The sequence below is a fragment of the Leopardus geoffroyi genome, chromosome E3, assembly GCF_018350155.1.
Source record: "Leopardus geoffroyi isolate Oge1 chromosome E3, O.geoffroyi_Oge1_pat1.0, whole genome shotgun sequence".
NCBI classification, from domain to species: Eukaryota; Metazoa; Chordata; class Mammalia; order Carnivora; family Felidae; genus Leopardus; species Leopardus geoffroyi.
Genome location: NC_059340.1, coordinates 38802896 through 38828295, shown reverse-complemented (window position 1 = coordinate 38828295; position 25400 = coordinate 38802896). Strand labels below are relative to the sequence as shown.

Genomic DNA, 25400 nt, shown 5'->3' with positions numbered 1-25400 from the left:
CAAGAAAGTCCCATCAGAACACACAGTATGATTTAATAAACTGTACGTGCTTATACAAAATTAGATACATATATATCCATACAAAACAGAAAGCAAAAGAGTAAAAACCACTCTCTCTCTCAAAAACAAACTACCATCAAAAAAGTGGGGGGTTGGGTGCCCTGGGTGGCTCAGTCAGTTAAGCCTGTGACTCTTAATTTCGGCTCTGGTCATATCTCGAGGTTGGAGCCCCGCACTGGGCTGACAGTGCGGAGACTGGTTGGGATTCTTTCTCTGCCCCTCCCCCACTTGTGCTTTTTCTCTCTCAAAAATAAACAAACATTAAAAAGAAAACCAACAGAAAATTCAGGTCAGCAGTTCCCTCTAGGAAAGAGAGAAGAGGGTGCAGCAGGAGCACACAGGCCTTCGAGGGACCTGTAATCTCCATTCCTTCAACTGGGTAGTAAGTGTTCATTTGATGCTTTTTTATAAAACTGCACACACATATTATATGCATTTCTTTTTATGGGATGTGTGAGGCGGGAAAGGGAGAGGATGGAAGGAAAGAAGCTTCAGCCTCTCGGGGTCACAGAGCTTGCAGACGCAGAAATACGCAGAGCCCCTCGGAGCCCAGCCTGACCCCCATAGCGTCACCCATGGGACACAGCATGGCCGCGACGCTGCACCTCTGTGAAGCCACCCGGAGCAGGGAGCCCTCGCTGGAGGCCACCTGCAGGTATGAATGGAAGGTAAGTGCAGGAAAGGAGGGAGTCAGGCAGGGTCTGGCAGGCCCCACAACTCCATCCGTGATCCCTGACCCAAGGCTCCGCCCCTGCTGGCGCTATGCTCTGGCTCCGACCAGCCTCATTTTCACACGAAGGGGGAGATGGCAGCAGAGCCGCGCTCTGGGGCGACTTCCACGGTACTTCTGGCGACCCCGTGGGGGCACCGCTCCAGGCAGGAGGAATCGGCCTGACCCCGTGGAAGGAGATTTGGCCACGCTGGCCAGGACCACAAATACACACAGCCTCTCATCTGACGATTTCATCCGGGAACTTCCCTCTGTGGGTACACCTGAACTTGTATGTGACGACAGAGCTGAGAGGCCACGCACCATAACACTGTACATGACAGCAAATGCCTGGAGACCACCTGAGTGCCCACGTGCTGAGGACCAGGAAATAAACCACGGCGCCTCCCAGCATGGACGGTGGCTGCAAAGAGAGGAGGGAACAGCGCTGCTACGGGAAGTCTCCAACAGCTACTCAGCGACTTAAAACTCAGATTACGTAGCGTCAAAGAAGACACGTGTTTATCTGCACCTCCTGTATCATACAGACCTTGGCAGACATGCAAGCAACTCCTAATGGAGACAACCTCGGAGGGAGAGGGGAAGTGAGTGGAGAAGGGGACCATGCTGAGAGCAAGACTTCTCAATGCATACCTTCTGAATCCATCAAATACATATAATTACTCAAAACAAACCCTTAAAGACATAAAGTGGCTGCCACAGAAGGGCCAGCCCCTTCCCACCGACTGTCAATGCTGGGGTCACGCAAAGGCCTGTACAGACACACCAGATGAGGATCCGGGGTAGAAATCCCCGCCCTCCCCCAGGGGTCAGGGGCCAATGACCAAGCTGAGGGTCAGCTGAAGATCAGTATACAAATATGTATATAACGGAATACTCTGAAGCAGAAAAATGAGGCAAGTCTCTGTAAAGTATCCTGATGTTGAATTATCTCTAAGACATACTAAGGAAATAACCTGGCCCAGAACAGGGGTTTGCATGCTCCCGTGTGTTTAAAAACACATACGTGTGAACACGTACACGGAAAACTACTCTCATAAGCCAAGCATATCTTTGTAAGGACACTCAAAAAACTGGCTTAAGGGGGCTGCCACCAGGAGGGTAAGTGGTGTCTGAGGGCAGCAGTGACAGAGGTGTGTTTTCCACTGCACACACCTTTGTGTCTTTGAAATTTTGTGCTATGTACATCAGTAATCGATGCGCAAAATAACCTATCTGTAAAAATTACCCAGTTACAAAACACACCAAAAAATTTACTAGGGACATAAAAATATTTGCAAAGGGATAGAAAAAGCTTAGGGAAATGTCCCTGAAGACGAAGAGTAAATATTTAAAGACATCAATTCTCTGGGTGCCTGGCTGGCTCAGGCAGAGGAGCATACGACTCTTGATCTCAGGGTCAGGAGTTCGAGCCTCATGTTGGGCGTAAAGTTTACTTAAAACTTTTTTTTAAACTATGCAACCTAATTCTTAAATTCATATGGAAAACTAGATGTGCACAAATAGCCAAGAATTTTGAAAACCATGAGGAAATATGATTAACTGTGTTAAAGCACGTTAATTTTTTTTTAACTTTTTAAAAAGTTTACTTGTTTTGAGAGAGAGAGAGAGCAAATGGGGGTAGGGGCAGAGAGCGGGGAGAGAGAGAGATTCTCAAGCAGGCTCCACACTGCCAGCGCAGAGCCCAAAGCAGGGCTCGAACTCACGAAACGCAAACCATGACTTGAGCTGAGATCAAGAGTCAGACGCTTAACTGACTGAGCCGCCCAGGAGCCCCTAAAGCATATTAATTTAAAGCTACAGTATTAAAGTTAATTTCCTCTCTCACTTACTAAATAAAAAATTCCAGATGGACTATAAAAGTGCAAATAAAAGCTGAAAGTACTAGAAGAAAACAGAAGAGGTTTTAAGAACACCTTTACGGAGGGGCGTCTGGGTGGCTCAGTTGGTTGGGCGTCCGACTTCGGCTCAGGTCATGATCTTGTGGCTCGTGAGTTCGAGCCCCGTGTGGGGCTCTGTGCTGACAGCTGAGCCTGGAACCTGCTTCGGATTCTGTGTCTCCCTCTCTCTCTGCCCCTCCCCCCCAAACTCTGTTTCTCAAAAATAAATAAACATTAAAAAAAAAAAAAAAAAAAAAAACAGCTTTATGGATATAATTGACCCAAAGTGTACAAGCCACTGGGCTTTAGCACATTCAGAGTTGTCTGTCCGTCACCATCATCTAGTTCCAGAACATGTTATCACCTCAGAAAGAAACCACATACTCATTAGCAATGACTCCCCCATTCCCCCATCGCCCAGCTCTGGCAATCACGCTGTGGCCCTAGAGATGTGCCAGTTTAGGACATTTCGCATAAATGGAATCATACTACACATGGTCTTCCGGACCTGGCCTCTTTCACTTAACGTAAGGTTTTCAAGGTTCGTCCACGTTACGAGGTATCACAGCTCACTCCTTTCTAAAGCAGACCAATATTCCGTTATATGGCCAGACCACACGTTTAGTCCAGGCAATGGACAACTGGGGTGTATGCACTTTTTGGCTGTGCTGTGAACACTGTTGTACGAGTTTCTGTGTGGATCCCTAGGAGTGGAACTGCTGGGTCGAATGCTAGCTGTTTAACCGTTTGAGGAGTGCAGAGGGCTTTCCAAAGTGCCATACCACCTTACGTTCCCGCCCGCAGGGAGAGCTCTGATTTCTCCACACCCTCAGGGATGCTACGGTTGTCACCCACGGTTTTTATTCTCGCCGCCTGAGTGGGGGTGAAGGGCTACCTCACTGTGGTCTTGATTTGCCTTTGCCCGCCCTACTGATAGTGATCTCGGCATCTTTTTCTCTAATGATTTAAGAGCGAGGAAACTCTTCCTAAACAAGACACATAACCCTCGAACCATAAATTTATGGAGCACATAAAAATTAAAACAAATAGGATAAATCTTAAAAGTTCTCACTGCAAGACAAAAATTGTTTATGTCAGGTGATGCGTGTTCACTAGACTTACTGTGGTGATCATTTTGCGATTAATGAATACCAAATCACTACGGTGTATGCCTGAAACTAGTATGTCTGTTACATGTCAGTAAAAAATAAAATTAGAAAAAATTACATACATGGGAGACACCTGGGTGGCTCTGTCAGTTAAGCGTCCGATTCTCGATTTTGGCTCTGGTCAAGATCTCATGGTTTGTGAGTTCAAGCATCAGGCTCCACACTATCAGCATCAGGCTCCACCCCACTCCTCCCCCACTTGTGTGTGTGTGCGCGTGTGCTCTCTCTCTCTCTCTCACAAAATAAATAAACTTAAAAATAAATACATACATACATACATACATGGGAGTGCCCAGCTGGCTCAGTCAGTAGAGCATGCAACTCTTGATCTCAGGGTGTGAGTTCAAGCCCCACATAGGGTATAAAGCTTACTTAAAAAAAAATACACATATGAACAATTAAGAATAATCACGCTACCAAAAAAAAAAAAAAAAAAAATTAAAGTTGACAGGCAAACACACTACGAAAAAAACAACGGAAAACGTGGCAGAGGGCCAGCTTCCTTACGAGAAGGTCACTGACAGATCTGCAATAAAAACTCCCAAGAGCGTAAGAGAAAAACGGCAATTCCCAAAAAAGAGAAACATCAATGGCCCTGAATCAAAGACAAAGAGGCTTTACCACCCTCAGGACTAAAGAGATGCATTTTAAAACACGACAGCATTTTCACTGTCAGACTGACAAACTGTTAAAATATGTTAGGCTCGCGCTGGCGAAGGTGTGAGAAGCGGCAGGCGGTCGCTCCCCAGGCCCGAGACGGAAAGCAAACGTGGCAACGACCCGGACGCCCCCGGACGCCCGTCAGGAAAGGGCTGAGTGAGGGGGCCCCACACGGCGTGGGGGGGTGGGGGGGACAGCAGAGCTCTCGGCAGCGGCAGCGACGGGAAACGGACCCCGAGACACACCACAGGACGGGTCGGGAGGCCCGGGGCGCTGTGCCCAGGGCGGAGGCTTTTTCGGGCACCACCGCGCAGCACACGGAGGGTGGAAGGTTTTTTTTCCCGGTACCAACTAGGTCTGGAAAACAGCCTTTCTTCTCCTCGGCAACAAAAACTTAGGATTTTTCTCAGAAAACTCTCTGAACTCAACACCTCGTCTCCCCCATCGGCCAAATCTCAACCCGAGTCACAATGAGCCGGAGAGACACACTTCTGACCTGATTGCTCTCCAGCGCGGCCGAGCACTGGTCCCGGCCTCCGTGCTGTCCCTGCAACGTGCCGGCCCGCTCCTGCCTCAGGACCCTGGCACGGGCTGCTCCCGCGGCTCAAGCCACCCTTCCCAAGCCACCTTCACCTTCTTGCACGCTTTGTTTAGCAGGAGGCCTTCCCTGACCGCCCTGTTTCTGTCAGGCTCTCCTTCCCGCTTTGGTTTCTTCAGAGAGCTCAGCCCCTAACACCCACGCTGCATTTACTTGTCTCCACCCCAGCACCTTCCTGGGCCAGGATTCTTGTCTGTTTTTTCCCCTGGGAGGCACCAGAGCGGTACCGGGTGGACAGGAGGCAGCTGAGATGTGTGTTAAATGAACTGATATTGCCACACCACGTGGGAGATGTTCTGGCAGACTAAACCTGACCGTCTCACGCCTGTTTTCCCCATGATGATGCTAGAGTCCAAGCAGGCCCTCGAAAAACACATCGTTATTTTCTCAGGAGGCACAGCCACATAACCCAAAGAGCTTCACAAATCACAGGTCAAAACTGGTGACCCACCAAGTTTGGTGGCTGGTTCTGAAATCACTAAATGTGGGTTTAACCAGAAATTAAAAAGAAACAAAACAAAGCAAAACGGAAGGCAAAAGAACATATCTCATGATAAAGGTATTTACAAAAAACAAAACAAAAAAAGGTAAAGGCATTTACAAACTCATCTAAGCAGGCACACATACTTGTATCACACACATATCCTTGTATATAGCAAGTCATGATATGGACGCATTTCTTACAGGGAGCTTATGACAACAAAAGCCTCAAATTGACCCATCTCATTTCAGTCAACACATTTCTAAGTTTAAAGCTTTGGCTTCAGGGGTGCCTGGGTGGCTCATTCGGTTTCTGCTCAAGTCATGATCTCACATTCGTTTGAGCCCTACACTCGGCTCTGCAGTGACAGCAAGGAGCCTGCTTGGGACTCTCTCTCTGTCCTTCTCTCTGTTCCTCCCCTGCTCATGTGCAATGCTTTCTTAAATAAACTTAAAAAAAACAAATATTCTAGAAGGCTACGCTGAAGCACCAAAAATGCAATTCAAGAACATCGTGTGGCTTTGAACCTAAAACATTTCACTCGAACATAAACCAGGGACACTTCATTGGTCCCAAGCAAGAATTCTGGTTTGAGACAGCAACCACCACCCTGCCTCAGTGAGACTCTCCTTACAGAAATCGCCTTTCTTACCTGGTATCTGACTCTGGGGCAGAGGCGGGAAACGTCTGTTTTCTCACCAGCCTCACTGCATGTCCTCACCCGGCTTCCTTCAAGCAGCCATTTCCCTTACTTAGTCAAGGGGGGAGCAAAACGCTTGGGAGATTCCCCCCGCCCTTAATTCTGGCCACCAACTCGGCCAGCGACTAATACGGTCTTTGCTAACCTCTTACGTTTCGGTGGGTCTGATCTTCTGCAGATGCACTCAACCCTTCTGGTCCTAACCCAGTGCCTCATGCCCAAGGCCCACCCGGTGCCTCTTGGGCAGTCGGTCACACACCCTTTGTGTATGTGCTTCGCCCGTGCTGGCCAAGGCCCCAGCACTGCGGTTTACAGAGGTGGCCCTGACATTCAGAGTCTAAAGGTTAAGGATCAAACCTATCCTTGTTATGTTATGGTGGCAGCACAAACAGCTATTTCCCAGGAGGATGAACCTGAGCCACAGAGCTGTCTGCTCATCCTGAAAAGAGCCTGGGAACACCTGAAATCTGCCTACTAAATTCTTGAGCAGGCTGCAGCACAAGAGGTGGGAGGTTAGAAATTAGATAGCATGCCCCCCCCCCCCAAAACAAAGTAAGGGCACAGGAAGGAAGAATAACACAACAAAAGAACAAAAGCAAGAAATGTGAGGCTGTGGCTGCACAGGGTCCAGGTGGGATTCATTTTGGGAAATAAAACCAACCTGCGTGAGCAACTACAACGACAACGGGAACCCTACTCTTCTGACGGTTCTGGCACTTGGGGCAGACTCCTCGCCCCTTGGAAGTCTCGCCTCTAAGGCAGAAAATTCCAGGAGATGATCCTGCTTACAGAGATTGGAAAAGGCAGAAGACGGTAACTTGAGCACTACAGTGGCTGCCTCATGACGGGTCCTGGAAACGTCACTGGTGAGAACAAAAGCATCCTCGAGATTAGGAAACAGGGCTGAGGGGCTGTGGTGTCTCCAAAGTTACAAAGCCACGTGAAATGACCAACCCGCTACCGTCTCCACCACACAACACAATCATTTGCTTTTGGAGACCAAGTCTGTTTCTGGTTTTTTTTTTTTTTAAGTTTATTTATTTGGGGGGTGGGGTGGCGAGTAGGGGAGGGGCATAGGAGGGAGAGAGAATCCCAAAGCAGGCTCTGCATTGTCAGCACAGAGCCCGACACGAGGCTTGATTCCACCACCACGAGATCATGACCTGAGCTGCAATCAAGACTCAGATGCTCAACCGAATGAGCCACCCAGGTGCTCCCTGTTGCTGATTTTTCAGGCTCATCATCTCTTGTTTGGGAGGTGGCATTCTTGTTTGTCTACCAGCTACTTCTGTTACTTGTTGGAACTGGTGAAAAAGTCTCATGGCAGTTTAGGTTTTTTACTACTAACGTTACATTTTCATGAATGCCCAGGTTCTGATAGCCCTAACTCCCTATAATAATGACATTTTACCAGGCGAAGCAAGTGTTGGTTCCCAACTACCAATCAACATAAGATTCACCAGGGACGTTATCTGTAACCAGCCACCTGGTCCTGAGGGCGTGCAGAAAATCAGGTGTGTGGACCTCACGGTGCCTGCAGCTGGGTGCTTCCAGCACTGGCCCAGGTCTGGCACTGTGACCACCCTGACAATTACAGAAAATGATCCACAAGTTGACATCTAACAGAACAGAAAGGACATAATTTTCAACCTTATTCACACTCACTCCCCTATACTATTTCTCGTCAAACCCAATCATTCAGAATGGGGCCTTACCTTGCATCTGTGCTCTCAAGACACGGCCCATGACCCTCTCTTCTAGGAGACCCACACAAGCAACCATCCACGTGTTTCTGCACTCCCTGTCTGGCCAGAGGCCTCCAATATGCCCCGAACACTCGGCAGCCACATGCTCCTACTTAACCTACGACCGCAACAGCACGTCATCAGTCACATCTTCACATCTTTGAAGTCCCAGAGAGCATTCAAAATATTTTGAGGGGCGCCCGGGTAGCTCAACTGGTTAAGCATCCTAACTCTTAATAGCAGCTCACGTCGTGATCTCGAGGTTCTTGAGTTTGAGCCCTGCAGTGGGCTATGCAAAACCTTTAAAAATTATTGCATAAAGGGGTGCCTGGGTGGCTCAGTTGGTTGAGCATCAGACTCTTTATGTCTGTTCAGGTCGTGACCTCGCATTCATTAGACCAAGCCCCATGTCAAGGCTCCACACTCAGTGGAACCCACTGCCCTCCAGTGAGTGTGGAGCCTGTTTGGGATTCTCTCCTTCTCTCTCTGCCCCTCCCCCACTCGTGCTCGCTTGCTCCGAAAATAAATACATATTTAAGAAACTGTTTAAAAAAACAGACACCGACATTTAAAACTCAGGGAACAGAAAAAAAGTGTCAAAGATATGAAAAAGAAATTCATATGAGACATACAAATGGCCATTAAGCAAATGAACACAGTCTAACTACTAAGAAGGAAACGCCTTGATATAAGGAGTCTCATTACCTGCTGATGGGAATATAAATTGCTTAAGCTTTTTTGGACAGTAATTTGGCAACATCAGCTAATATTTCAAATATGCACAGACTCTGAACCATCAATTCTAAAACTGGAATCCTAAAATTCTAAAGAAATACCATACATGTGCACAAAGATTTAAATACTCGTCCATTCTACCTGAAATCATTATTGTATTATATGCTAACTGGGATGTAAATCTTTAAAAATTAAAAAAAATAAATCCCGGCTGGGGAAAAAAAAAAAAAAAGTCACCCATTCTACACAGTACTGTAACAACAAATACAAAACCACAGAAACAATCTTGATTATGTCCACTGGGAGCGGGTCACAGATGGACATGAGGGAACAAGTAAGGCGCCCAGAGAAGGCACGCTGTAGACACATCCATGCGTAGACCACACACATCCCATTACCAGTCAGCCTCGGATCCCACAGCCTTCCTGCCTGCCAGGGACACCACGTAGCAGCTGATGACACTGTGAGTCGCTCAGAAGATTTTCTCTTCTGTAAGATGAGAATTTGAGAAGATCTGCTTTCTCTGACAGATTGATTTGCTGAGAGTTGACAGATAAATCCTATCTGCTGACCTCCAAGAAACCGTTCAGGATCTGGCTACTTCTCCCACCTCCCCCATGAGCATCCTGGAGAAGCCACAATCCCGCAGGCCTCCTCCCTACCTCAACCCCCACTGCAACCACTGCCCCCTCCTCCAAACCTGTTCCTACATTTATATCTCCTCCACAGTAGGGCAAAATCCTCACAATGGCCAGTGAGGGACTGCCTTCGGTCTCCTGTGGCTCACAGGACACTGCTAGTTAAATGCGAAGTCCATAACAAAGGATGCTATGCAGCCACTGGAAAGCCACAGACCGGGGGTATACCGAGCAAGATGTGGAAGCTTTGCAGGGAACGTTATAAACAACTCAGTAGCAGGGGTGCTGGCTTGGGCAGAAGAGCATGCCACTGTGAATCTTAGGGTTAGGGGTCTGAGCTGCACGTTGGGTACACAGAGTACTTAAAATCTTAAAGTACAATTCAGGGGCGCCTGGTGGCTCAGGTCCTGATCTCAAGGTTGGAACCCCGCATAAGGGCTCTCCGTCAGTGCAGAGCCCGTTTCGGATCCTCTGTCCCTCTCTTTCTCTCTGCCCCTCCCCTGCTCATGCTCTCTCAAAACTAAATAAACATTTTTGTAAAAATTCAGTAACAAACTGCAGATACAGTGTAGGCCCTTTCAGATAAAAATAGACACATCCTGGGGCCCTGGGTGGCTCAGTCGGTTAAGCGTCAGACTTCGGCTCAGGTGATGATCTCGCGGTTTGTGAGTTCGAGCCCCGCGCGGGCTCTGTGTTGACAGCTCGGAGCCTGGAGCCTGCTTCGGATTCTGTGTCTCCCTCTCTCTCTGCCCCGCCCCGCCCCGCTTGTGCTCTGTCTGTCTCTCAAAAATGAATGTGAAAAAAATTTTTTTAAAAAAATAGACACAGCTGTTCACGTGTGTGTGAACACCGTGCAAAGAACCTGGAAGGAACTCTAAGTCGTTCAACCAATGGTTTCTTACCAGTGGGGAAGGAGAAAGATTATGGTTATTCTTCCCCGCCCCACCCCCACCCCACCCCCAGTATCTCCTGGGAATACGGTGACGAACCATAGTCCGGGGACTGCACCAGGGTAGAGCCTGTTCTGCACGGTTCGCAGCCCTGTGCTTTCCCAGGCATAGCGGACACTCAGGGTTGAAAGCAGCACAGCCAGTGGTTTCTGCATCACGCCCGTATAAAACAACTTGGGGGCGGGGAGGCATGAAATCGCCACGAAGGAGTTTAAATGATCACCCAGGTGAAGTCCGTTTCTAACGCACACGAGCCCGCGCCTTCCACTCTCCGAAAATGCCCTCCGCTGCAGGAGCGAGGAGCGCCCGACCCCTCTGCTTGACCCGGGTCCGAGGGCTCGACGCGAAGAAGCACCTGCAGGAGTCCCGCGGGCCGGGGCGCATCCCCGCTACCTGAGGGCTGGGGAGAAACGCGGACGCACCGCGCGCTCAGCGTTCGCAGCGTGTGTGGCGCATAAATCTCACAGAACCTCCACGTGTCCCACGGAAGAGGAAGCCGGCTCGGGGCCCGCCTGCCACCCGGCCCCCCTCACCTCTCGGGACGGCCGCCAAAGCTGGCGCCCGCAGACTGCGCCCCCATAGCAGCAGCACCCTCAACTCGCGCGCCATGTCGGTCCTACCCAGCGCCTAGGACACCACGCTCCGCGGGGGGCGGAACGGGGCGGGGCCTTCCTGGGGCGCGGCGCGGTGACGTCACGGAGAGCGCCGGGCTGCCCGGCCCGCTGCCTGCGCCGGCGGGTGGGCGGGGGCCTCCGTGGCGCGGGCGCCGGCCGCCCGCGCGGGGACAGTCGGGCCTGAGGGAGGGCCCTCCGTGACCTTGTGTCGCGTTGTCAAGGACGACGGGACGTGCGCGCGGGCCCTGGGCCCTGGCCCGCCAGCTGGGCCTCACTTCGTGCATCCCCTAAATGGGGCCGACGCCCGCACACACCCGGCTGTGAAAGGTGGCGCCGGGGCGGAAGCAGTGCACGTCCCCGGGGCTTGACGAGTTTGGGGCCGCCGGCTCTACCGAGGCGGGCGGAGGAAGAGATGGGGTGGGTTTCACTCCAAAACGTGAACTCAGGGGCCGCCCCACCGGCAGGACTGGGCATATTCATTCTTTGCCTCCCGCCTTGCTGGAGGTGAGGCTGAAGTTAAGACCGCAACTCCTTTTATTTTAATTAAGAAAAAAAAATTCTTTTTTTTTTTAATTGAAGTGTGGTTGACAAAGTTCCAGGCATGGAACGTAGTGATTCAGCAGCGCCGCACCTCGTGCTGCGCTCACTCGCTGCGAGCTACCCTAGACACCCACGGCGCCACTCCTTCTCGGCCTGTGACTGTCGTCGCTGTGCCGTGCTTTTCCCGTCGCTGTGCGGTGCTTTTCCTGCCCACGTCAACGCCCCTTCTCGCCGAGTGCCATGGCTCGCAACGTGCCCGGGCGGCTCCCCAAGTGATTCGGAGGCTCACCGACACAATCCTGCGGAAACGGAGGTGCTCGAGGTTTGTCCGGCGCTGCAAAGTACGAGAGTCAGGAGAGCCTCACCCCACCACTCCCCCAGCGGGGACGTAGTTGGAGCGCTTCGGGGATTCTTCCAAGTGGAAGGTGTCAAGGTTGAGCCCCACGTGCCAGGCTTCAGCAACTCAGGGATGATAGGATTTTTTTTTTTAAGTTTATTTATTTACTTTGAGGAAGAGGGGGAGAACGAGTAGGGGAGGGACAGAGAGGGAGAGAGAATCCCAAGCAGGTTCCACGTTGTCATTGCAGAGCCTGATGAGAGACTCAAACGCCTGAACCTTGAGATCATGACCTGAGCTGAAATCAAGAGTCATACGCTCAGCCGACTGAGCCACCCAGGCACCCCGGGATGATGGGATTTTTTTTTTTTTTAAACCAATTTTATAAACCTTCTTACAAGGTACCTTAATTTTTGAAGCTCTAAAAATAGGAGTATTGAGGAGCCAGACAGTCCTGCAGATGCTGGGTGTTGTCTGAAAGCTATTACTGTTTTCGTGTTCAGGCCTCAGGAACAAGTGTGCCCACCCCCAGCAGGCACAGACCTGTACAGACCCCGTTTGGAACAAGGGCAGCTGCGGTGTGGAGACTCTGGCTGCAGCTTCAGAGGCAGTAACTCTCCCTGGCTTTTGGAGGCATCAAAATGTTCAAATTCAGAGAAACAATAATGGCCTGGTAGGACCTGATCAGGGTTTTGTGCATCTCTCTCTCTCTTTTTTAATGTTTATTTTTGAGAGAGAGAGGCGCGGAGTGCGAGTGGGGGAGGAGAAGAGAGGGAGACACAGAATCCAAAGTGGGCTTCAGGCTCTGAGCTGTCAGCACAGAGCCAGAGGCGGGGCTTGAACTCACAAACCATGAGATCATGACCTGGGCCGAGGTCGAACACTTAACCAACGGAGCCACCCAGGCATCCTGCGCGTCTCCTAAAGTCCTTTGTAGGACTTGACACCAACTCGGCATGGTTCAGAACTCAGAAACATAACCTTTTGCTGACTCACTCGACAGCCGTCTCGGTGTGTTTAATGAACGTCAACCCTCTGCTAACTCCAGATACCTGCCCACCGCAGTGCAAGATCTGGTGAGAACCCAGGCCCCGACGCCCACTTGGACACATGCTGACTGTGGGATCTGGTCGGAAGCAAGACCTGTGGCCCTTTGTGGAGGCAGGTATAGCCACTTAGGACCTAGCCTGGGACTAACTAGAACATTTCTGATTTCATTGGGTGACTCGGAGGCTTTTTCTCCAAATCATTTCTTCTGTTTGTCAGTGTCCACTTTTAATTCCACCATCAAAGACATTGGAGATGTCACAAGTTGATTCCACAGATCCCCCAAACTTTCAGGAGTGACTGGACCGAAGGCCTTTGTCCCTTTTCATGCCTTATGGCAATGGCATTTGGTCCAGGCCCCTGCCCTTGGCAATCCCGTGAACATGGTCTGTGCCCCACCTAGTGGCTCCCAGCCTCTCTGTCCAGCATTAACAATGTAAGAAAGCTGAGTCCGAACGACCACAAAGTGTCACTGCTGGGGTCTTTTCTGAGCACGTCTGGCTCAGGGGAAGCCAGGGTGAAGGAGGCAGCCACCTCTCCCACTGCATGTATTCCTGGAAACTTCCACTGGGGGATACCACTTGGAGAACTAGCCTTGAGGGCATGTTTGGAAAGATGCCTTCTGTCCTGGCAAAGCACTCTGGTCACATTTTTCCCCCAATTTGTAGATGAGGTCATTGTAGGCACTGGAATAAAAAATGTCCACCCAAACTCAATCCGTGGCGTCCATGGCTTGCAAGTTAAAAATTAGTTTGGCGCGAGAGACCCTCGAGCGTGGAGAAGCCACTTTGTTCTGTGCACGGTTGGGTGCATGTGTGCATGCGGGCTCAGGTGATGGCCCTGTAGTTCCTCGAGCCACCATTATCACCTTGACCCGTGTAGCGAGCAGAAAGGCTGCCTGGGGAGGCCTTGCTTGCCTGCGGCCCCTTCCTCTGCTCAGCACGGCTTCCTGGTGGCTGCGGGGCCCCTCTCGATGTCTGCTCCGTGCCAGTGAGGCCCTGCCCCCTTCAGGCCCCTTGGCCTGGCTGGGTGCCAGGGAGCCTCACTCCAGCCAGAGGCCCAGGCCCGGTGGGATCCTGAGCAGCACCTGGCATCAGGCCTGCTGAGCCCCTCACCAAGACTGCATCTCTGCAGGTATGAAGCGGGTCCCCTCCGTCAGGATTCTCCGGTCCAGTGGGGTATGGGAGGGCAGGGTGGAAACGCCGCCAGGCACAGGTCAGAGAGGGCCATGGTCTCAGCGTCAGCCAGGTGTCTCCGGAGTGTTGGGTGTTTGGGAAACGGGAAGGATGGGACTGACCCCAGCACTTGCTCCACGTGGCGCACAAGCGTTTTCCCGTTGCCTGGAAGTCGCCTGGGGAGCAGGGCACTCCTGCTTCTGGGGCAGAGCAAGAGGGATGGCGCCCCCTTAGGTGTCCTCACAGTCTGCACTTTGTACGATGCACTTGACGGTCAGGACGTCTTCCTGTGCCTCTTTGCCCTGGGCTCTGCCTTAACTCCTGTCCTGTCCAGGGGACCTTGGGCTGCCAGTGGTCCCACCAGGTACTTATTCAGGGGGTTGAGGACAAAGGGGACAGAAGATGCCAGCTGGGAACAAATGCTGTGAAGGAGGCCTAAGAACCATTTGACCAAACCCCCTTTCCCTACACCCATATTTATCGTGAATATTGAAACTCAAGCAGTTGTGGGAGGCCTGGCTGGCTTGTCTGTAGACTATGCAGCTCTTGGGGTTGTGGGTTCGAGCCTCACATGGGGTGTAGAGATTACTTTTAAAAAGTCTTTAAGAAGGGGCACCTGAGTGGCTCAGTCAGTTGGGTGGCCAACTTTGGCTCACATCATGATCTCACGGTCCGTCGGTTCGAGCCCCGTGTCGGGCTCTGTGCTAACAGCTCAGAGCCTGGAGCCTGCTTTAAATTGTGTCTCCTTCTCTCTCTGCCCCTCCCCCACTTGCACTCTCTCTCTCAAAAATAAACATTTTTTAAAAATCTTTAAGAAAAAAAAAGACTAATGCAATTTCAAAGTCAAGATGGTTGTTCTTGGATCCCCTTATGGCCTTGCTATTCAAAGTGAAGGCTTAGTGGGGCGCCTGAGTGGCTCAGTTGGCTGAGCATCCGACTTCGGCTCAGGTCACGATCTCGCAGTTCGTGGGTTAGAGCCCTGCGTCGGGCTCTGGGCTGACAGCTCAGAGCCTGGAACCTGCTTCAGATTCTGTGTCTCCCTCAGTCTGCCCCTCCACTGCTTGCACTCTGTGTCTCTCATTGTCACAAAAATAAATAAACATTAAAAAAAAAATTTAAATTCAAAGTGCAGACTGAGAGCCAGGACTCATCTGGGAGCTCATTAGAAACTCAGAAGCTGGGGTGCCTGAGTGGTTCAGTCCATTAAACGTCCAACTTTGGCTCAGGTCATGATCTCATGGTTTGTGAGTTTGAGCCCTCGCCTCGGGCTCTGTGCTGTCAGTGCAGAGCCTGCTTGGGATTCTCTCTGTCTCTGCCCCTCCCATGTGTGATCTCTCTCTCTCAAAATAAAATAAATAAAAAGAAAAAAAAAAAAAAACACCCTTAAAAAAAAACAACACTCAGAAGCTCAGTTTGCCCACCCCCTGGGCCCAGACCTACCATGTCAGGAGGTCAGCGAGATCCCAGATGAGGCGTCTGTGTGTCAGAGCTGGAGAAGTGCTGTCCCAGAGCCCACGCCTGCTTACTTCACGGACAACCAGAAGCCACAGGTGTGCATCCCTAAAAATTGCCTGTTCTGGAGGGAAAGGGGCCTCGGCTCGGGACCCAATCTCGTCTTTCCCGCCCTCTCCCCGCGAGAACCCCCTTTTCTCACCCAGGAAGCCGGAGCCGCCCAGAACTCAAGTGTCGAGAGGGTTGGGAACAGTGAGAGCCGGCCTCCCTGGAAGGTCGGTGCGTCCCCTGTGCTTTCGCCTGTGGAGGTCCAGCCCTCAGCGGGGACACTGGTTCTGGCTGAACACCAGGTGACTCTGAGCGCCTCTTGGTGCGGCTCCTGGCCTCCCTCAAGTCTGCTGCCCCTTTCTCTGCACCTCCCAGCCTCAGGAGAGCGGCTGCGACGTGAGTGTCTGGTCCCCAAGACTCTCCCTCCCTGGAGCTGGCTCCAGACGCCTCCCTCGTGGCAGCACAAGAGACAACCCTCCCTCTTCTGAGGCCCCCAAACCTGTGCCACACATGAGGGGTCCTGGAGAGACACAGGGAGAGTCCTGCTGCAGGGAGCCATCCTCCTCTTGCCGTCCTTCTAAGGACGTCCTCTCTGGACATTTTCCTAAAAGACCTGCAGACACAGGGTCCCCACCCTTACTCGCGACAGTCTCTAAACCCCACTACTACCCTTAAGGATCTTTTCGTCTGAACTTTGTTGATAGGCTGGTAAAGAATCACTTGCAACATCGTCTAGAAGAGGCTTCCTTGTGGCTGGCCCAGAGAATAAGGTCCACTTCAGCGGCAGCCCTCTTCAGGCACCAGGTTAAGGTCACTGACACTGTGGACAGTAGGCTGACGCCCAGTGAACCGGCGGGCACCAGACACTGGGCACCAGGCAGGGCAAGTCCACTTGGTCCTGTGGCAGGACTTGGTTACCACTTACTGTCTGTGACGCTTGAGGGCTTACGAGCTATTGTAATGCCCCCGCTTGCCTGAGGGCTCCCCGAAGTGAGTTCTAGGTGAGCCTGCGAAACAAGGAGTGGAGAAAAGCTCCTTTCAGGCCTGGCTCTGGCTGAGCGGCCCACACCTGCTCATTCGCAACCCCGGGCCCCGGCTCCTGGCTGCCGCCACCCAGACGCTGCAGACCCGCACGTCCCGTGAGCGCACTTCCCGCTCGCCTATGGCCCCTCCAACGTGCCTGAATCACCGCAAGCCAGGTGTGTTCGGTGAGCGCCCGCGGATGCTCCGCTGGGGGAAGGCATCTCACGCTGGAGCCACAGTCGACGCAGCCTGGGAAACCCTCTGTAGGAAGGCACCTAAAACACCACGCTGCCCTCTTGACTCACCGGGGTTCCCGTCCTCCAGTTTGTCCTCTAGCCTGGAGGCTACGTTCACTCAAATTTCCTGTTTCCTTACTCTTGACTTTACATGTCGAAATTACACCTGGGTAACTCAGTGGGACGAACAGGGCATCCCAGGAAGGTGCAGTGTGGCTTTCGGAGCCCGGAGCCCAAGTGGACTTTGTCCCCATCCCCACGCCGGCTTCCCAGCACTATCCTCGGGCGAGGGAGGGGCTTCCCGAAGGTGCGCTGGTGACCAACCAGCACTCAGCTCCTTCATCAAAGAACTCTGCTTTGTCTGAGCAGCTTTCCGCCCACCCCTCCCCCCCCCCGCCCCTGCTGTGCCCGAAGCACGTTCTGCCTTAAACAGAATCTTTGATTCCATCTAGTAAAAGTAAAAATAATAATAATAATAATAAAATTAAAAAAAAAAATAAAAAGATAAAAGAGGAAGTTACATCTACAGCCTGAGATCTTATAAGCAGAACACTCTCCGACTCGTCTTCCAGAAATTACACCCTATTCCTGTTTCCAACATGCTAAGTTCTTAGGAACATGATCAAACACACGTACCGGACGCACTCAGCTGAGACCCTTGGACCTTACGAAGGCTAGCTCTAAGCCAGTACTAAGGGTCAGAGCCAACTGGGACCATCGTTGAATCCAAGCAGTTTTACCAGCTTTTATTATAAACACCAGCACATTTCAAGTTTCCTCTTTTTGATCACAAATATAGGACTTTTTCTTCTCCTCTTTAGTATACAGCATGAGACACAGCGCCCGGGCCTGGCAGCTCTTACAGAAACCTCCTTACGCCCAGGGCAGGGTTAATCCGCAGACCGCACGCCCTCGGCCGCATCCTTTGACAGGTCACACAGGACGTGGACTCCAAGGAGATAAGATGTGGCCACAAAGTTTTGGATTCTAGGAGGACCTGAAAAAGTTGCCCCCCCCACACCCCCCACCCCACCACCACTTGACTGCACCGAATGGCCGTCCTGCTCCTCCAGGGCCCAGACAGGTCACCGCTTCTGCCCGAACACGGGCTCAGGGTTGGACCGTCCGCGGGGAGGGTGCTTCGGGAGACGGTCCCAGATTCGAGAAACAAGCAGGCAGAGCAAGGATGGCCAGAGGGCCACTGGCGGGCCGTGGCCCTGCTTTCTCTTCGGGCATGTGGCGGAGGCGGGGGTTGGTTGGCAGTGCTGATGACGGTCTGTTGATCTGGCTTCACCTACGGGGAAGCTCTGTGCTAGGGCGGATATTTCAGAAAATTTCCTCAAATTTAGATTCCCAAATCAAGTATTTTGAAATTACCTCTGTGAATACAGGGCCAAAAGGGAAACTATTTGAGTCAAGAGCTCTGACTTGGCCGCCACGACCCCCTAATCGGGGAGCCGGGGATACAAGGGCTGGGACTCGACTCACTTGTGCTCGGGAGGGGGTGGGTGGGTTTCTGGAGAACACACGTGCACGCTCCCACAGAGACGTGATGTTTACGGCATCCAGGGTCTCAACTCTCACCTTCTTGTTAAGGGCATCTGACCCTGGACCCGGGGGTGAGGTGGGGGACCGTGTGGCCAACGTGCCCGTCCGCTTTCACCACAGCGCTGCCTCCGTGGCCTCAGGGCGGGGGCACCTCCCTGTCTCTAGAGGGTGGAGGAGGAAGGCCACAGCTCTTCTCCGCCCAGCCCAGCCCAGCCCAGCCTGGGCCGGGCCTGGCCGGGGCAGGACCCCCCAGCGTGCGGCATCCTCCCCCTGCGGAGCACAGGATCTGGGGATCCCGGAGAGAAGCAGGTACCACCTCCAGTCCCCGGGGCACCTTTCGCCTCAACTCTGGGGTTTACATACAGGAAGGGGAAGGGGGTGCTGTTGCCAACAACAGGAACCGTCCCTGCTCTGGGTTTTCTCGAGTGTTCCGGGAAGAGGACAGGAGGCAAAGTGCTGTTCAGACCCATCTGCACCCCTAACCGTGGGTGACGTTCCCCGTGGGGCACTGAGTACATGAGGCCATCCCCGAGCTTTGCCTCCTCGGTCCCTGCAGAGAGAAGCCGCGGGCTCGGCTGGGCCTGGCTGCCACCCGCACGGCCCCCCGGGCCCGTGATCCCCACCTCTCCGCCATGAGCAATCCACCAGAATCGTGCCTTACAAAGAACAGACTCCAAAAATATATATAAATAAATAAAAACCTTAAACATTCTTACAGGGATCTTAAAGAACAGAATACATGTTAAAAACTTCAGTAATTTATATCAATTTTAAGCGGTACTTTATATACAATGGGGGGGAAAACACATGCATAGTCCAAATACAATGTTGAAAACAGCATTTTCATAACAAAACCCCGAACACTAAGTGTTAATACCATGTACATGAATTCAAGAAGGACCACCCTTTTTGTCTGTTGCACACAGTTTATTTAACAATATGATATAAGAAATGAGTTGGTACTTTACCATTCTATACAGTGATTGAATCTTCTTGAATTTTCTTATTTATAGTAATTATAGCGCTTGCATGATTTACACTAGAATTGCTTTTCCTCATTTCAAGTTTCACATAGAAGAAAGAAAAGAATGCTTCTTCTCTATTAACATTAGCATGGTCTAAGAGAGTGATCATCTCTATTTTTTGTCTAAAACCAGTTTTATCAGAGAAACAAAGCAACAATTTCTACATCTGCAAGACAAGAGTTTGGCGTAAGCCAGTATGTATAGATAGGTGTGTGTGGGTGTGTACGTGTGTGCGCGCAGGAGCCGACTCCTACCGTCCAGGGGTAATACTTGGAGAACGCCCACAGAGTTCACTATAGAAAAAATCTTCCCGCAACGTCAGAAAGTTATCGGGATACATTATAAGCTTGCATTATTTCAAGAATCAGTTTCTGAATATTATTTTTCTTCTCACTTTTAAACATAAATGTTTAAAGTCTTGAAAATACAAATAAAAAATATGAATATAATGAACTTGTTTTTCCCGTTAAAAAAAGGCATGAGTCACCAGCAATGACGACAAAAAGAATCCAAACAAAACCCCCCTCCCCCCAAAACAAAAAAACAAAAACAGAAAACAAAAAACAAAAAGAGAGAAAGAGAGAGAAAGAGAGAGAGAGAGAGAGAGAGAGAGAGAGAGAGACCAGATATTTAAATCAACTGGTTTTTAACAAAAAAATATATTCTTTGTATTGTTTCTTTAAACAGCAATCTACCCTTCCATGGCTCGGAAGTAGCAGTTCCATCTAGGGATAAAAAGAGCCCAGATGCCTGGATTTCAGTACAAAAGGTCCAAGAACATGAAAGGGGAAACAAAAAAAGCGATGCTCTCGCAATGCTACAAACCCTCCACAAACTTTTCTAGGGTGTCTCCTGTGGTGTCGCCGACCAGGGACAGCTCACTGGACAACGCACTCCTGTTGGGGGTGTTCAGCTGGGGGAGCATTGCACTCTGTTCGGGGTTCCCCAAGTGTCCCTGATCTATGGAGCTGGCCATGGTGACCGCGAGTCCTGGGTGGGGGGAACCGGTCTGGGGCGAGACGTGGTGCGGCGAAGGCTGGGGCTGGATCCGTGGCGACGGGCTGGAATGTGGAGGCTGGGACTGGGGCCGCGGAGACTGGACAGGGGCCGGGGACCGCACCTGGCTACTGAGGGACGTGGCCATCTGCTGGCCGGGGAGGTGCGAGGCCTGGGGCTGTCCTGAGAGCATGTGCTGCTGGGGGCTCATGGGGTTCGGCTGGCCCGGGGACCCGATCTGCTGCTTCATCTGCTGCTGCTGCAGAATCCGCTGCTGCAGGGCCTGCTGGATGTTGGGGGTGCCGTCCGCGCCCAGCCCGGGCTGCCCCATCTGGCTGAGCTGTCCCATCTGAGCCGCCATCTGGCCCATGGAGCTGCCCTGGATGGGGAGGTGCTGCTGCATCCGCTGCTGCTGCATGGCCGGCGGGTAGCCTCCGGGTCCCTGGGGCTGCTGGAACTGGCCGTGCCCGGCCATGCCCCCGGCCATGCCCGCGCCGCCCTGTGGCGGTGGCGGCGGCGGCGGCTGCTGCTGCTGCTGTTGCTGCTGCTGCAGCAGCTGCCGGCGCAGCATCTCTCTGTACTGCGGGTTCATGCTCGCCATGCTGGGGTTGTGCCCCGGGTTCATGATGTTCAGGGCCTGGCCCTGGGGGTTCAGGCCTCCCATCGCCTGCTGCTGCGGGGGCACGCCGGGCCGGGGCCCGCCGGCTTGCATGGCGTTCAGGTTCTGCAGGCCGGGCTGCTGGTGCAGGCCGGGCTGGGCCTGGAGGCCGGGCTGGGGCTGGAGGCCGGGCTGGGGCTGGAGGCCGGGCTGACTGGCCACGTACTTGGCCGTGCGCTGCTTGATGAAAGCCGCCATCAGCTGAGGGTTTGACTTGAGGATGTTGAGCACCTGCTGCTGCTGCTGCGGGGAGCTGGGCGACTTCAGGGTCCGCAACAGGTCCTGCAGGGCGCCGGGCGAGATGCTCCGGGGCGGCTGCACGCTGGGCATCCGAGGCCCTGCCACGGCCGGCTGGGCCTGCATGGACATCACGGGCCTGGGCATGCCCGGCATCGGCTGCTGCTGGGGGAGAGGCGCCTGCTGCCACTGCCCGGGCGGCAGGTTGGGCACGACGGGCCCGCTGACCGGGCCGGGCCGGGGCACGTTCAGGCCCGCGGGGGCCATCTGGCCCACCGGGGTCACCATGCCCGTGCGCCCCGGGGGCACGCCGTTGTTGATGTTCACCCGGTACAGGTGCTGCTGCTGCTGCGCCTCGCGCTCGATCTGCCGGGCCGCTTCCACCGCGGCCGGCGGGGGCTGGGCGGGGGGTGGCGGGGCCGGCACCTGGTTGGCGGGCTTCCCGGCGGACACCGTGGTGGGGGGCTGAGTCCGGGCCACGCCGGGGAAGCCGGCCGGTGACATGCTCACGGGCGAGGGCTGGGGCTGGGCGGGTGGCTGCGGCGTCTGGGGCGTGCTGGGCTGCTGCGTGGGGGTCCCGGGCGGTGCTGAGGTAGGGGAAGGCAGACTCTGCTGAGGCACGTTGCGGGTGTTCATGGTGGCCATCCGCCGGCGCATGAGCTGAGCCTGCTGCAGGCGGTGCTGGATCTGCTGCTGGCGGAGCTTGTGTTTGATGTTGAGGCAGAAGGGCACCGGGCATTTGTTCTCCTGGCAGTGTTTGGCGTGGTAGCAGCAGAGGGCGATGAGCTGCTTGCACACTGGGCAGCCCCCGTTGGTCTTGCGCTTGCAGCCCTTGGTGTGCTGCACCACCCGCTTCATCTTCTGGCAGGACGGCAGCGAGCAGTTGGCGTTGCGGCACTGGCAGGCATGCACCAGGGACTGGATGCAGCGCTGGATGCTCAGGCGCCGCGACTCCTGGGGGCTCTTGGACTGCGGCTCGCCCTGGCTGCTGCCCTCGTCGTCCAGGCCCAGCCCCCACTTCACCATCTTGTGGGCGTGGCTCTTCGTGTTGTAGCAGTTGATGCACAGGTCGTAGTCCTGCGGACAGGGAGGGGGCGCGGGCGGGGGTCAGCGCGAAGCTGGCACGGCCCGGCGGCCCCCCCGACACGTCCGGCCCCGGCCCCTCACCCGGCCCCGCAGTCTCACCCCTGTCCCCTCTCCTGCCTCCCTCTGCCCCCGAGGAACGCTGCGCAGACCCACCGTGTCCTGCTCCCGTACCTGGCCGGGGAAGACTGACAGTTCCTCCCAAGCTCACTGAAGTGCCACCGATCTGGGTTTCTAGAAACCGGCCCTCACCCTCTGGGGTCGCTACTGGGCACCCCGGTGTGTCCCCAGAGCTCTGCAGGGCAGCCCAGAAGGGTCTTCACCAGAAGACCTTCACCAGAAGGCCTTCACCAGAAGACAGGCGCGGGGCTCAGACCACAGTGACAAAATGCGTGCGCTCAGAGGTCTTAAAAGTTGCACCTGGAGACGGGGGCAACCCAGAGCCAAGTCTAGAGAAGGAAGCCCTGTGACCAAAACCAATCGTTTGGTTTGTGTTTTCATATTTATTTACTTATTTATTTTGAGAGAGAGAGAGAGAGAGAGAGAGAGAGAGAGAGAGAGAGAGCGCGCAAAAGCGTGCACTCACATGCCACAGAGACAGAGAGAGGAAAAGAGAGAATCCCAAGCAGGCTCCATGCTCAGCACAGAGCCCGATGTGGGGCTCGATCCCACAACCCTGGGATCATGACCTGAACTGAAATCAAGCGCCAGATACTCAACCGACTGAGCCACCCAGGAGCCCCAGATCCGATCCTTTTTGAGAAAGGACACGAAGATCCCAACAGTGGGAAGTGACAAAGAACCAAAGAAAGCTAGACAAAGTGGGGAATGAAGACAAAGGCATCACAGAGGCCCCATGTGCCCCCTCAACCTGAAATCACAGAGCTGCTCCTATGGGCATGTGACTCTGGGGACCATTCTGAACGGTGACACTGGTGAGGTGAGGAGTGGGTGGGGGGATGGAGTCTGTGACTATCTGTTGGGGGAGACAAAGGGCCCACGACAGCCCACACCCCTTCTCAGAGGGGAGCCAGTGTATGCAATCACGGGGTCCACCAGGACAAGGGAGGAGGGGTCCAGGACCCCTAACCAAAGAGGCCCAGCACGACACTAGGGCAAGGGAATCCCAGCCTCTCAGCAAGCCTAGAACTGGAGGCATGGAAAGGGGAAACCAGTCGGAATCCTGGCGGAAGGGAAGCACAGCCCGCCTCTCTCCTGCTCCTGCCCGGGCACGAGGTCCCTGGATGTGCTGGACGCACGGCCCGCATAAGCAAAAAACCAGGGGTAAGACGAAAGTGCTCCATGACCGTACTGTCCCGAACAAGTCAGCACAAACACCACCTCCCCCGGGAAACCTGCCGGCTCCTGCCGGGGGCCAAGCATACCCCGGACACGCATCTGTGGCCTTGCGGTAATGCTCGCTTGGGCCAGGACCGTACCAGGCTCCGTGAAAGGAGATGGGCTTCTTCCTTCCTATCCTGGATGCCCGTTGCTGAGTCTGGAGCTGTGTACCACACACCCCTGACCCACACTGACCAGGACCCTTGTATTCGTGAGCTCAAAAACATCCACCTCGTGACCGACAGCACCCCAGAGGACCAGGAGGCAGATGAGCCTCTTTCGTTCGGTCACTCTGTTCCCCCAGGAAACGGCCACCGTCTAGGAGCTCAGGGCAGGCTGCCGACGCGCAGAGGGCGAGGACGGGGGCCTACCTCGCACACGGTGCAGTGCCAGCGCGTCTCCACGTGGTGCTTGCACTCGTTGCAGGTGTAGACAAACCGGTCCTGGCCCTGTGTGTGCAGCTCCACCAGCATGCACAGCGTGGACCACTTGGACCGGCGCAGGGACGAGAACTCCCAGTGCTTGTCCCTGGCGAGGGTGAGGAAGGCGTCACGCCCGTCCATGAGGTCACAGCTGAGCAGGGGGTCAGGGTCGACGATGGGGGGCAGCGTGTTGATGACGGGCCCGGCGTGCAGGTGAATCACAAAGAAGACCTGTGGGCGAGAGCGGCGTGAGCCCCCCCGCGGAGGGCAGGCGTGCTGGCGCCCAGGACCACCCAGGCTCCCCGGGGCCGCCCGGAGCCGGCGGCGTGCCGTGTGGGTCACGCGACCGGCAGTTCTACCTTCTCCGGGCTGGCCCTGCCCGACAGCCCCAGGCCCCCTCCTCTATTCTGCAGCCCAGGAAGGGCGCCAGCACGGGCCCCCCAAGAGCCAACCCGTGCGTCTCTACCTCCTTGTGCTTCTCCATGGTGGCGTAGAGCTTCTGGGACAAGTCGTTGGACACGTTGGGCATGCTGGGCTTCTTTTTGTTGGCTCGACTGATGCTGCTTTTATTCTTATTGGTTTTCTTGTTGTTCTTCTTCTTGGCATTCTTGCTGTCACCCTGGCTGCCCTAAAATGACAGGCAAAGCTGTCTGACAAGCCCAGCCTCCTCCTGCCCACGCCCGACCCTGCACCCGGGGCTGGGACACCCGGCTCGCAGGCCGTGGGGGCTCCAGGAGGCCCAGCCGAGGGCAGGAGCCCGCACGCGGCTGGAAACACACTGCTGCCTTCAGAGGGAGTCACGGAGGCAGAGGATGGGAGCCGGGCCTGGGGGGGGGGGGGGGCGGGGGGGAGAGAGGGGGGGCAGCAGTGACACACAGACATAAAACCCATGCCGTGCCGGCCACAGCAGGTCTTTTCTCAAGGGAAAACGTGCCCAGGACGCTGGTTGGGACCCTAACAACTGAGGGGGACCGTTATTTTTCACGGCTTCACACGATGCCACTGGACCCAGCCACTCCACGCCACGTCCTGCACACTCTAGCAGATTCTCTGCCTTGCAAAAGGTCCCAAACATCCATAGTGCACGAGACAGGGGTGAGGTGCCAAGAGAAGCCACTGCATGGGTAGGAGCTGGGGCTCCAAAACAGCCCCTCCACTTCAACGTCCCTGGCAAGGCTGCCCGAGGTAGGACGTCTCCCTGGCCCCGAGAGGGCCTAAAACCCATCAGGAGCGCCCCACCTGGCTGAAGTCCAAGGGGGTCCCACTCGTCAG

The 25400-nt window shown here is 54.0% G+C and overlaps 2 protein-coding genes across 8 annotated transcripts in view; both read right to left on the bottom strand.

The window, feature by feature from the left end:
• TRAP1 (TNF receptor associated protein 1) overlaps window positions 1-11015 on the bottom strand; it is a 48996-nt gene extending 37981 nt beyond the window's left edge. The window contains exons 1-2 of one of the 2 annotated variants that reach the window (XM_045461441.1): window positions 9962-10000; window positions 9157-9247 (exon numbers count right to left, since the gene is read on the bottom strand). In XM_045461441.1, coding sequence (XP_045317397.1) covers window positions 9157-9247; window positions 9962-9994 — 124 coding nt within the window. In that variant the 5' untranslated portion in view covers window positions 9995-10000. Of the gene's footprint in view, window positions 1-9156; window positions 9248-9961; window positions 10001-10879 lie in introns of those variants that run through there. The other variant, XM_045461443.1, reaches the window with a different exon arrangement.
• An 8093-nt stretch (window positions 11016-19108) lies between these two features.
• LOC123589147 (CREB binding protein) overlaps window positions 19109-25400 on the bottom strand; it is a 129314-nt gene continuing 123022 nt past the window's right edge. For all 6 annotated transcript variants that reach the window (XM_045460826.1, XM_045460827.1, XM_045460829.1 and 3 more), the window contains 3 exons: window positions 24595-24756; window positions 24078-24359; window positions 19109-22359 (listed from right to left, as the gene is read on the bottom strand). In XM_045460826.1, coding sequence (XP_045316782.1) covers window positions 20209-22359; window positions 24078-24359; window positions 24595-24756 — 2595 coding nt within the window. In that variant the 3' untranslated portion in view covers window positions 19109-20208. The remainder of the gene's footprint in view (window positions 22360-24077; window positions 24360-24594; window positions 24757-25400) is intronic.